This window comes from Synchiropus splendidus, chromosome 9, assembly GCF_027744825.2.
Source record: "Synchiropus splendidus isolate RoL2022-P1 chromosome 9, RoL_Sspl_1.0, whole genome shotgun sequence".
NCBI classification, from domain to species: domain Eukaryota; kingdom Metazoa; phylum Chordata; class Actinopteri; order Syngnathiformes; family Callionymidae; genus Synchiropus; species Synchiropus splendidus.
Window position 1 is genome coordinate 14,473,932 of NC_071342.1, and position 12,517 is coordinate 14,486,448.

The 12,517-nt window shown below is 41.7% G+C and overlaps 1 protein-coding gene across 2 annotated transcripts in view; it reads right to left on the reverse strand.

Annotated features, from left to right (window-relative positions):
• The window catches only part of mcu (mitochondrial calcium uniporter), a 63,047-nt gene that overhangs the window by 32,556 nt on the left and 17,974 nt on the right, over positions 1-12,517 (reverse strand). Inside the window, exon 2 of one of the 2 annotated variants that reach the window (XM_053874795.1) lies at positions 97-207. In XM_053874795.1, the coding sequence (XP_053730770.1) occupies positions 97-207 (111 nt within the window). Of the gene's footprint in view, positions 1-96; positions 211-12,517 lie in introns of both variants that reach the window. The other variant, XM_053874794.1, reaches the window with a different exon arrangement.

Sequence of the window (12,517 nt, forward strand, 5' to 3'; positions counted from 1 at the left end):
TCCACATCAGTGAGCAGCACACAGACATGCACAGCTGGAATAACAATTACATGCTTGCCGTTACGTGAATTGGAACACACACATGACGACACTAACCTGTGGAGACAGGGTGGTGGGTGGATGGCTGAAGAGTGTGGGGTGGGCTGCCGACCGGAGGCTGTGTACTCTCCTGACATTCTGGCGGGTGAAAGGAGCAGACAGTACCTCCTGCTGAGGAGACAGAAACATTATGTTAGCAAGCTGCACACATGCAAAAACAAAGGCAGAATGCAAAACACCCACACATGACCCTACAACCATAGAGAGGATTAAAATAACGGCGTGTGAAATTGGCACCATGAGCAGTTTTGCTGCATTTCAGCGGCACAAACTTTGTTACGCGTGCGCTCACGACACGATAAATACCAAAGCGAGTCCAGCACTTTCGTCTGTGACCATCAGTCGTGAATAAAGCCTGCCCCTACTGACCGCTGTCACGCCAGGGGGAGCGTGTGTTGCTGTTAGTGACAGAGGGTGAAGGTAAACAAGGGAGACCAGGAACTCTTAAACAACCACTCAGCAAGATTCACAGCACACACTGAATGTAACGTTTCTATTCAGGAGAAATATGGATCCGTTTTACGCGGCATGCACTTCAAACACCTGCGCTCAGCTGAGGCGCACTCGTAAGCAATAACCACAGAAAGGTCAGGTTTGAAAAATGCACTTCAGAACAACAAACTGCATAATATTGCAAAATAAAACCCCAGAGAGGCTGGTGTACTCCAAAGAAAGAGTGATACTCTTCCGCCTCGGTGATGAAGATGGACAGAGTTACGAATGAGTTTATTAGGGGGAAGTCTGCTGGTTTGACAACTCAAGGTGAGAGATGCAGTTCAAGCGAAAGAGAGGAGGGAGTAGTGAGGGGAGTGAAACTTTTCAGCACAGCTGAAGAAGAAGACAGGAAGCTAGTTTGTACTCTTGGTAAGATGGAAGGTAATTTAACTCCACATCAGGTCCCCAAAACAGGTTCTGCCACCTACTAAAAATCATCTTCAAGAAGATGTAATGAGAGAAGAACGGACTTATTATAGTAACACGGCCTTCCCAAGACAACTGAGAGCATATGTTCTGCAGAGTCTCTTAGGCCACAGACATACATGGAAGACCTCTCCATCCACAGAATTAGGGATGAGTCATTCGATCTCAGTTATTTTCATTTTTTTCATAAATTATATTCAAAATGCAAGGCAAATGCAAAATGAAAAGTATAGAAACTACAATTATTTTTGTTTGACATTAAATTAAAAAAAAGAAAATGTTTGGCATTAAACAAAAAAAGCATATTAAGATTGCAGTAATGATAAAAAAGAGGGAAAATGTCAATTAGAAAAGGAAAAACAAAATTTCCTGGATCTAAAAAGATCACTCATAGAATGTCATCAATTGTTTCTAGACCCATTTCACACATTGCCTGAAAATATAATCCAAATCCGTCCATTACTTTTCAAGCCTTTGTGAACACATATCTGCCTTGGCAGAGGTAAAAATATAGCAGCGCACTCATAGAAGCAAATTCAATAAAAAAAAATATATATAAATATAACAACAATCTACATTCAGCACACTGAGATGGAGTCACAGGAACCGACAACATGCCGTGTTGGAATTGGTGACCTTGGTGGCTCATGCTAAAAACAGACACCATGATCCTGAGCAAGAGATTCAAAAGACAACAATAAATACAGTAGATCAGCAAAATAAATGTCACACTAACAAATGTTAATGTCACATGCTATATTTTGAACTGTCAACTTGGGAGGAGAGGTGTCAACGAGTCAATGTTCAATTGACTAACTGGGTTACAACGATAATTCAGATCGATCAGAAATTTTCCACGATTTTTCATTGCCATCTTAAGATTACCCAGCTCTACAGAGATGTGAAGGAGCACAGCATATGTACCAACCACAAGCCTTTCATGGGTGACCTAAGCCTGTAACCACAGGTGTGGCAGGACTGACCTCAACTGTTTACCTTTCAGGCTCAGCTCATTCTTTGCATCTTTCAATCTCACACTCCATCCTTCCCTCACTATACTAGCATGTCGAAGACGCCTCCGCAGAGGTAAGGATCTAACCTCTTAGTTATCCCAGAAAAAGATGACGTGAACAAATGTGATCGATAATCGTCTCATCCGTGGCGTTAAAACATCGTTTGTTCCCCGGAACAAAATTCCATCCTCTAAATTTGAGAGACCATTACTCTCAGAAAGTGACCTTTATGTCATAAAACTGTGGGCCAGGAATGATGTCAGCGCTGATTCAGAGCTTCATTAGCTCAGTGTTATAAAGGAAACCAAGAAACGTATGCAGCAAAAATAGCCAGTTTGGAGGAAACCCGACACTTCAGTGCAACGGCCAAAAGGCGGTTGGCGCCTTTTCAAAAAAAATTATCTGACTCAACTAAACAATAAAATAAATTTCTCTTTAACTAGCATTCACATCTGGCTTCTCCTTAATGGAACAGAAAATATATCTGTGAATAGCAGTTAGAATCGAAATTACTAGCACAATTGTATTTCAATTTAACTCACAAGATCACGTGAAATGTGGTTAACATCTGAAGCTGCAATGGTCAGACTAAACATTTGGGACTGCAGGCTGGATAAAAAAGGCCTGACCTTAAGTAATACTTAATAAATAATAATGATCATACATTGGTTTTATTTAGTGCTTTTCTCAGGTACTCAAAGATGCTTTACAGTCAGAAGCTGGTGGGTTTTTGAGTTGACTTTTGAAAGAGGACTGAAGGGTAGGCCCAGCGACCCAGCGGAAGGAAGGCCTGGATACAGGGGAGACAGATCCAGACCGGCACTGAGGTGACAGAATTAACCTGCTAAAGCAGCGTGCTGTCTTCAAACCAGCGGCCGACACGATCCCATCAGGGGTAATCAGAAAAGGACGGCGGTCTCACAAAAGCGGCCGACACGCTGTCGCTGTCCTTTGAGCTCCAATCAATGACCGACCGCTAGCTTAATACCCGCTCGCCCGACATGTTATTACACACACAATTACCTTTCGCCAACGTGTCAGCTTTGGTAGATTCCACTTCACAAACAAGGACAGGAGTCAGGTTATTTGAGTTCCTCCGCTGATAAATAATCAGTCAAACAAAGGAGTCATAGTAAACAAATGTCACCGACGGTTAGCTAGCACGATAACACAGTGGATTATAAAAGATTCATTTCAACCAGCGACCCGTCGTGCAGGTTAGTGGCAATAAAGAGCAATATACTGGGTAACATTAAGATAAGCAATAGACCTTGGTCTTCTGAATCAAGTCACTGAAGGATTATTGCCTGTTTCTTATCTGTGTCACGTCAGACAAGCAGAGTCAATCCCTGAGAGAGCTGTGTGCTTCAAAAAAAAAAAAAAAAAAAAAGTGTCATGAACTGTCGAGAGTGGAGTCGCTTCGATGGAGTAGCGTTTATAGAAATGATTTGCTGGAGCGTCATCACACTGCTGCTGCTGCTACAATCAAAGCGTTGGTGGGGATCAGCTTTTTCCTGACTGTACTTTTTATGTATAATTTTTAACCTGACGTTCTCTGCTCCATTTTTCAGACTGTTTCACTAAATCTGCCGCAACTTTGTACAATTTTGTTCACATATCATTTTTTTGCCAGTGTATCTCTTTCATAGATTCAAAATAACTTTATTTTAGATCTCTTACTGTACATTCACACAGAACTTAGCAGTAGTAGCAGTGTATGAGCATTCAGAAGGAGTTGTAAACACTTTACCTGAACAAATTGTGAAGTATTTTGAAGATTTTTTTTAGAATTGCATCCCACATTTATTTATTTATTATTTTTATTCGTTTATTTTTGAATGCCATGAAGTAATTCATTTTCTAGTATTCGTTTTTCACACTTTATCATTTCTCAATGGCACAATGAATTAAATCAATTTCATTTTATTTATTTTCACTGGCCACGAGAATGAACGTCTGACAGCTGTGGGTCAAAAGTCGGGTCAAAATTTGCACATCCAGAAATGCAACCTTGTAATAGTCTTGTACTTTTCAATTGTGCCCACAGCTTGAATCAGAGGATTCACTTTCTTATTGTATCATGGGGTTTTATGACTCCATATTTACTACATTGAAGTCATTATTCCTGGCTTTGTCAAGGATTATTATTTGCAATATTCTGGAAATGTATCTCTCTAGTAACTTCCGGCCATCTTTGGTTATTAGATTCCACTATCTTGAGAGGCTGTTTTTACGTATGCATGCAAATGTAGTTTTTAGCTCTTCTTCTAGGCGTTTTACTCATTCATAATGACTGTGCAAAAGTCAGTTGACTCTTCAGCTTAACTAGTTGTGGTCTTTCTTGTGCCTCCCAACACGAGACGTGCGCACGTTACCTCACTCGTCCTCTGACGCAGCGAGATACCACTCTGTCTATTTCTGTTGATTAGATTGTTAAAAGAGGACGACAGCTGCTCTCACTAGATACCAAGTCGAAGCACGGCAGAACGAAAACAGACTCATGACACACCCCGATCCCCTGACGCTGAAGCCCCAGCTGCTGGAGTAGCTCTTGAAAACATTGCTTCATAGGCAAAAGACAACAGGGGACGACACCGATTCTTCTTTTTACCTCACTTCAACTTCTGCTTTGTACGAAGCAACTGCCAGAGATTTGGGGCATGAATCAGGTTCATCTTATTCCAGGATACCAAAAAGCAAACAAAAAGATATTAAGCCTTTCATTTAATAATATGACGACTGAAGGTTTTTAACTCATCCACTCGCCAATACACTTTAGAATCCCTTAATTTTGAGGAGAAAGCAAATCGATTTTAGATCGTTTCACTTAATTTAGAAGGTGCAGCCACTGCGTTTTAACTGTGGTCCACTGCCAAGTAGTTCAACAAGAACAGGCCTAACTTATGCGAGGGAATAAAGTTAGCTAGGAACAGCACAGCTCAGAGGAGGAGCATATTTTTAGCCACATACCAAAAACATTGTCTGCAAGTGTGAGCCATCATCGGTGTATGAGAGAGACTGGCAACCTGCCCCCCGACCCCTGACCCTGGGACGGTGCTGATACAGGTTATCGACAGCAGGTGGGCGAATAAAACAAATCGGAGTTCTGTCCTTAAAACTTATATCAATCTAAATGAAAGTGGAAAATGTTTGAGGCTTGGTCCCAGCTAGTTAGGGTAGTCCACCAACCAATCCCTGGGGGTGGGGCATCACTTCTATTGAAGCATCAGTCAAACAAAGACTGATTCTGAAATAGTAGGAAATCAGAGTTCACAATCACAGCCTCTAACAAGCGTGGATGTAAATGCTACGTCATGTTTAAATGTCAGGCTTGTATATTGCTGACCTTTGAATAAACCAAACCTTTAAATATTCACTTGGGCGACTCCTGGTGCATTCAGTGAACCTCCAAAATAAGCGATCAGTGGCTGCCCAGTATTGACTGACGGACTACACCGTGTTGAGCTTGTTACTTCCCACAGATCTGTCTGCACCCATGTCAAACTTCAGTATCCTCTCAAGCACAACACAAAGCTCTTGAGGCACTGCAGCCTGTCAGCGTGCCGTTTGACACCTGCACCCATGACTACACAACTGGAGTTCAAACAGGGGGAGTCAGACTTTTCCTCACCTCAGCTCCTTGCAACATATTTGATTCCCACCAACTTTTAGATGAGCTTTGGTTTACAAACCCAGCAGTGCAATGTGAAACAGTGTGTGTCCATCAGCTGGCAGTTTATATCTTTAAAAAATAATTCTAAAAATAAGGCAATTGTTTTATGTTTTATGTTGAGTCAAGCTTCAATTGGTTTGTCTCAACCCCCCCAGCCGGATCTGACGACGGCATTTTGTCACCACTGCACATTTTCCTCACCCAAACCAGAGTAATCCTGGCCGTCAGCACGCAGCTCCAAGAGTCAGATGTCTCCTCATGTTCCACAGCTCGCTGCACAAATTTGTTGAACGTCCAGGACGCTCTGTTAAGTAGATGTCAGTGTTCGCCTGTGCATTTAAAGAGGCCTCTGCTATCTGATCTTCATGTTTACTGCATCCCAAAAGTCCTCCACACATGCGCTCAAGATCAACACATTTGTGTTGACTGCAATTTATTTGATTCATCCTGGCTGTCTCCTTGGATTTACCATTTGCACCACTGTGACAAAACAGCTGAGACACAAGTCAAAACTCACCATTTCTATTATTCCATTATGAAATATTTTGTCATAGCAGTCTAATAAATTGGAATACAAGCAGCACCATAGGAAACGCCAGTAAAATCTTGGCTCGATCACCTTGTCACCCTCATGAAATGTGCGGGCCTCTTAAATTCAGACGCTGCACTCGTGTCACAACCTCGGATTAGAAAGACTTGAATGCATTAAAGACGTGTTAGCAGTGCAGAGGGTATTCTACATACATCTTCAGTTAACCACGACTCAGTCCTGATGAGGGTTGCCGGGAGAACCTTCCCATATCTCGGGCCACAAATGTGTGACAGATATGTGACGGGGCATTCAAGGACATGAGAAGTACAGTGAAGAAGCAGCCTCCCTAAGGTAAGGATTGGACAGTCATTGACTGCATAGCTGTACCAAGCTCATCTTGTAGGTCCGCTCGGAAGAGACTTGTATCCTTATTTACAGAGGTCACTAGACTGACCCCTCATCCTCATACCTTACAAACACAATCTGTTGCCGGGACGGTAGTGAAAAGTGGCGGAGCTTGAGGCGATCACCAGCCCATAGAGAGGAGCAATAGCGATAGTTAAATGAAATTTCCGACACATTAAGCACAGTTACCTTGTGGTTGCTCATGCAGGGAAAAGAGGGGCCAGCCGTATTGACCGATGGCCAATCAGAGTCATCAAGTCAAGGAGAAGAGCTCTACGGTAGTTAGAGGTGTTCTGAGATTGATTGATGATGATGATGGACGGGCATTCAAAGGCAGAGGCTCAAGGATAGATACAATATGACCTAGCCTGGTGGCCAAGAGGATGTGATGCCCTCCTGGATATCTCAGGGAGCAGGTCTTTCTTGGCTCTCTTGAGCTTCCTCATGCAAAAGGGTGGAAGACAAAATGCTTTTATTGAACACCTGACCGAAGCTTGCGCTCATGTTTCACTGCACTTTGTGATTTACATATGGAAACCACAGCTCTAGAGTGACACCACGTCACTTAGCAACGATTTACAAATCAAAACAGAGGCGGACACTGACACAGAAATAAAACTGGACAAGCCAGCTACACTCCAGCTTCAGGGACTCCTGCAGAGTCTCTATGTAGAACAACACATTTTTAGAATTACAATCACACACTCGCACTGGAGTCAGTAACATGCAAAGCCCTTGGTGATAAGTCGATTATGCAAGTGCAATGATGGGAGAAATGTATTTCCAGCTCAAATGTTGTCAGCGGATGGCTCAGTGAGTTCTTTTGCAGCAGTTATTTGTTGTGAGCAGCCGCTAAACAACTTGTGTTCCATTCGTGACAGTTGCCTTTGCGCAGCTACAAACGCGTCTTACACCGCATACGTGTTGTGTTTATCACTTTTGAGCAAGTCAACGGGATTCACGGCGATGCACTCTGCCTTCACTATTTATCATCGGAGAAACGCGGTCACACCCACAAGACGAGATGCAATTACATGTGCGATTTCATGGAAACACTTATTCACGCAAAGAGGGTCAAGAAGGAGGAGAGCAGTGAGCAGGGCTGACAACTCGCTGTCTCGAGCTGCAGCAGAGATGAACGTGTGGGCTGGAAACTGCCTTCATTCATAATGGAATACAGCAACAAAGAGGCTTCGTCGTCAGGCGTCTACGGCACTGTACAGTCAGTCAGGAGGACGATGAGAGGAAAGGTGTTCTCTCAAAAAATGTTCCATCAAGCAGCAAATTATTCCTGGATTCTTTTCCTCTGTTTTTTTTTTTTTTTTTTATGAGCATGAAAGTCACTGACTATTGAGGAGGGTGGTGTCATTTTGTCCTGAAGGTGTAGTGCAGGCGCGTCAAACTCGAGGCCCAGGGGCCATATGTGGCCACCCAACCTTTTATATGGCCAGCAGATGGAATATTACTTCCAGAAGCAGAAAAAAATGATGTGAAGGGAAGGGAGCACGGTGAGCACAGAAAGAATAATGCTAAATTTAACCTCCACATATGGATGTGCAGACTGACATCACATTCTGTTCATACTCTATTGTGTCAACTGTAAACCGATACGTTTAGTTTGGCCTTAACCTATTACAGTACGTGAGTTTGACACCGGTGCTTTGGACGGTTTAAAAAAAAAAGCAACCTTGAAACAGAAGATAACAAGCAAGAGTCAGCTCATGTGTACAGTAGCAGAAGCTCATGTTAACTATAAAACAATTCACACATTTACAAAGGCGCCTGTTCTCTCACTGTTGCCGAAGTGGGCAATGAATTAAACCATGTGGCCACGTAAAAATCTATTGGATTTTAATTGAAAGTTTCAGCTTGGCAGGACTTTGATATCAATTATCATTGCTTGTTTGTACATCACATTGTTGCAAATAAGTGAATTTTGAAACAAATATTGAGGGAAAAAACATAGTGTTAGTGTTGGCGCAATACGCCGTCAAATCAATATCACGATAATTGGGCTTGTTCACCTTGATAACGATAAACCCCCCTCTCAGTGTTGTACATTTTGGGAAGCATGGTTTGCAAAAACTATGATGGTGTGGCGTAGATACCAGGTTGAACCTTGAATGCATTAATCCCAAAATCAAATTGTGTTATTTTTTTATTCACTATTCTTGATATACACAAAGCCGTTCGTGTGCCATAACTACATTAAGTGCAAGAGCACCTGCAGTGAAAATTTCTAGTTGCACAACAACGTCTTGCAATAAAAGTTTGGGGATAAATTGTGCCAGCATCATAAAGACAGACCTTAAAAAAAAAAAAAACAATGGATCTGGATTAAACCGACAACCCTTGAGTATATTGATAGTATTACTCCTTTCTTTTACCAAATTGTTACAGTTTGATTTTGGTCGGAAAATAAATGTTTGCCACATACTATTGAACGTGTTTTTGACTGGTTGCTGCATTGAACATGTTCCCAAACGAATTTGGGACGCCTTGAAGACACGTAAACAAAAGCTGGACGTCAGGCTGGCAGCAGCTGTGGATCAGCAACAAGCATGAAACAAGGTTAGTGGTTGGCCGGTGTTTTAGCTGGTTATTGTGGTAAATGCTAAAAATAGCTTTAAAAAAAGGACAAATTGGAAGATATACATTTGAAAGTATTACAATGAAATATAGGGTAGATGCTAGAAATAATGAGAGAAATGGAGAAATTGGGATTAAAAAATGAAAAGACACAAAGTTTAAAAAGGTGCCTCAATAGATAACTGTCACATATCACAAAATACAGTACAATGTAAGCTTTGTATCACTGTAAGAAAATATAACCCGAATCATCCTCAACAAAACCATAGTCAGATATACGCAGTAAAACCAGCTATTTGTGTGTTGCATAGACAACACACAACAAAGACAGTTCAATAACATTTATCAAACTTTTCCATCACCTTCTCAAAAAGGACAGATACCGCGTCTCGCCAATCAGAAGATATTGCAAGTGGAAAAAGGAAGGAAGGACAAAAGGGGATTTAATAACGCGGTCGCCAGGACAAAGTGAAGGAGAGATGCTTCAGATATGGAGGGAACACACCATTTTAGAGACTGCCTGGTCAGGAGAAGGCACAAACATATTGTCACCATCACTCAGATGAAGTTGATGATCAGCAGAACAGAGAGCAAAGTGTGGGTGTGAGGGGGAGAAAGCTCAGGCACACAGAGAACCTACAAGCTTCCAAGAAGACACATAATCTCAGCGTTTATTAGCCTGTGTGCGTGAGTGTGAGTCCAAGCCTTTGACGTGTGTAATCATTAGCACTGAAGCTTAGCACCAGAGAAAGCCATAAATAAGTTCTCCATGGCACATTGCTACATGACTACACAAGGGTTTATTAAATCACAGCAGAAGGGACACATTCATTATTAGAACAGTTGTTATTACCACTAATGATTAACTAGAAGTGAAAAGAATCACAGAGGAAAGTAGAGAACACACTAAAAAAATGAAATAAAGCCTCTTTTTCACATTTAATTTGACCAATCACCTCCTTTTTGCCAGTGTGGCTAATGTTGTAGTCAAGAGCGTGAGACCAGAGCATATACAGAGCAAGAACTTAACACAGATTACAACGACACAAAGTCTATTATTCAAATAAAACAGTAGCCATTTAAAAAAATAAATAAATCATGAACCGAAATGCCTTCTGCGCCCCCCTATTGGTATTAGCACAGTCTTGAATGCAACATTGAACATTTTCAGTAGGTCATTTTACATACTGTCTCGTTTTCCCTTGGAAAATGGTTCCAAAAAAGAGGGGCATTACCGGGCTTCGATGCTGATATGGTTGAAGAAAAACATTTTGAGCTCTGCATCTGTGTAGGGATAATCGGCTGTTGCAAGGCGTACATGGCCACAGAGGCGTGAATGATCACAGATGAGGAGGAACCACAGTTGAAGATCCTCACCCTCCTAAATGATGACAAGGCTAACACTGTCATTGTGAGTTATGATTGACTACACATCAAGAAAAACAGCTGAAAACCACAGTGAGTTTCCCAGCGTGGGTGGCATCTCACTGTAAGGGATCAAAATCTCAGCTCAGGGGGGTCCCTGCAGTGATAAAGCTTTGACATGATCGGAGAAGGATTCCACGGTACGTTATTTAAAATATTTCCTTTCTACACAGCAAGTTCCCATTTTAGCATGACAGGTTAGATTTTTCAACACGATTTTTCACATCAGCTATCAGCTAGAATAAATCATCATCACAACACAGAAGCTCAGTTAAGGCCTCATGTTGAGCTCATGCAGTAATGCGAGTTGGCAACATCAATCTTGTTTTTATGGGCTTGTCATTTGACTCAGCAAGATCTTCACCTTACATGTTCGAGCAAGCACCCCTCGGGACTCCAGCCAACAACAAAGCCCTTGCCATTAAACATTTTGAATTACCAAGTTAATAATCTCTTGTACCCACAACAACATACACAGGAGTGTAATGTGAACTAGCAGAGTCACACGCATCCATTCTTCTTTCGAAGCAAACTATGAGTTGCGCGTGATCCCATGCAGTGAAATTTAACACATGGTGTCATCGATACACCATCGGCAGCAATGCGCACTGCTGACTGAGGTGCTTCTGAAATTCTATCTGCAAGCAGTGATAATAATAAATGAAGTATTGTGAGTTTAATAACTTACTCAGCTGGGGTTAAGATAAAACACTAAATTACATGTATGTCGTGAAAAAATACAAATAAGGTGAAAGAAATATAAATGTTAAATCAAAAGTACAAAATTAAAGTAAATGTAATCTAATTTAAATAACAAAAAAGGCTGGGTAAATTCAGGCAAAGGGCTGCATGTGGCCCTCACACTCTTGCTTTAGACTGATACATATTTAAAAGCAGAGCTCAGTCTTTTCATCGTGACATAAGAAAACCAAGGGCACTTTGACAACAACATAACAGGAAACTTGTGGTGCCACTCGTGAGGCATCTTGTCAGATTTTTCTGGAACTGCCACTGATCCTCCACACACAAGCTGCTGATAATATTTAAGTTTATTATTAACAAGAGGACAGACGCCATGCGCGAAACGCTATCTGGAATGAAACATGAGAACTTTCACTGAACTGCTCTTCTGCTTCATTAAAGAGCTCATCAATATTTCAGGTGAGCAACAGATCAAATATCTGTTTGTAATTGAAGACGTAGTAAATGTAAAAGGTCAGACTCTGGGAAAGGAGAGAACTCTGACACCACAAATAATAATCCAGCAATTTTTCCTCCTCAAATATGAGAGCTGGGCTTCAATGAGGAGTTGACCAGCAAACATTTTCAAATCAGGCTAAAATATTATTGAGAGAAATGGAAGCACAAACTCATTTTAGTGAGCAGGTGCAAACGCTTGACACAGCAAGGGAGGGGACGGTTGCATAAGAAGCCAATGAGATGGATAACCTTCGATTCTCAGTAGGAAAAAGGACATTTTGAATGTGCTAAGTGTTACCCAGGCAACGGCAGCATCAAGACTGAGCTGTAGCCCTGGGAACCTGCCTCCTTATCACGGTCACGTATGTCAGATATTGTGGAAAGCACTTTCTCTAAGACTAAATGTGGTAACAAAATAGAAAAAGAAACTGCTCAAGGCAAGAAATAAAAACTATTCCGTAGGAAAAAAAAGATACCACTCACTTTAAAGTGAATGATTCCGCTGATGTGTGCATCTTAGGGCTCGTCTATCATTGACCAGAACCTGACTATCCCTGGTGAGGGAACATCCCAGTCTGATGTTGACGTCCCTCGTGTTTCATCAACCTTCAGGGTGGGAATCAAAGTGACAATCTGACTGACAATAGATTGCACTTTGTT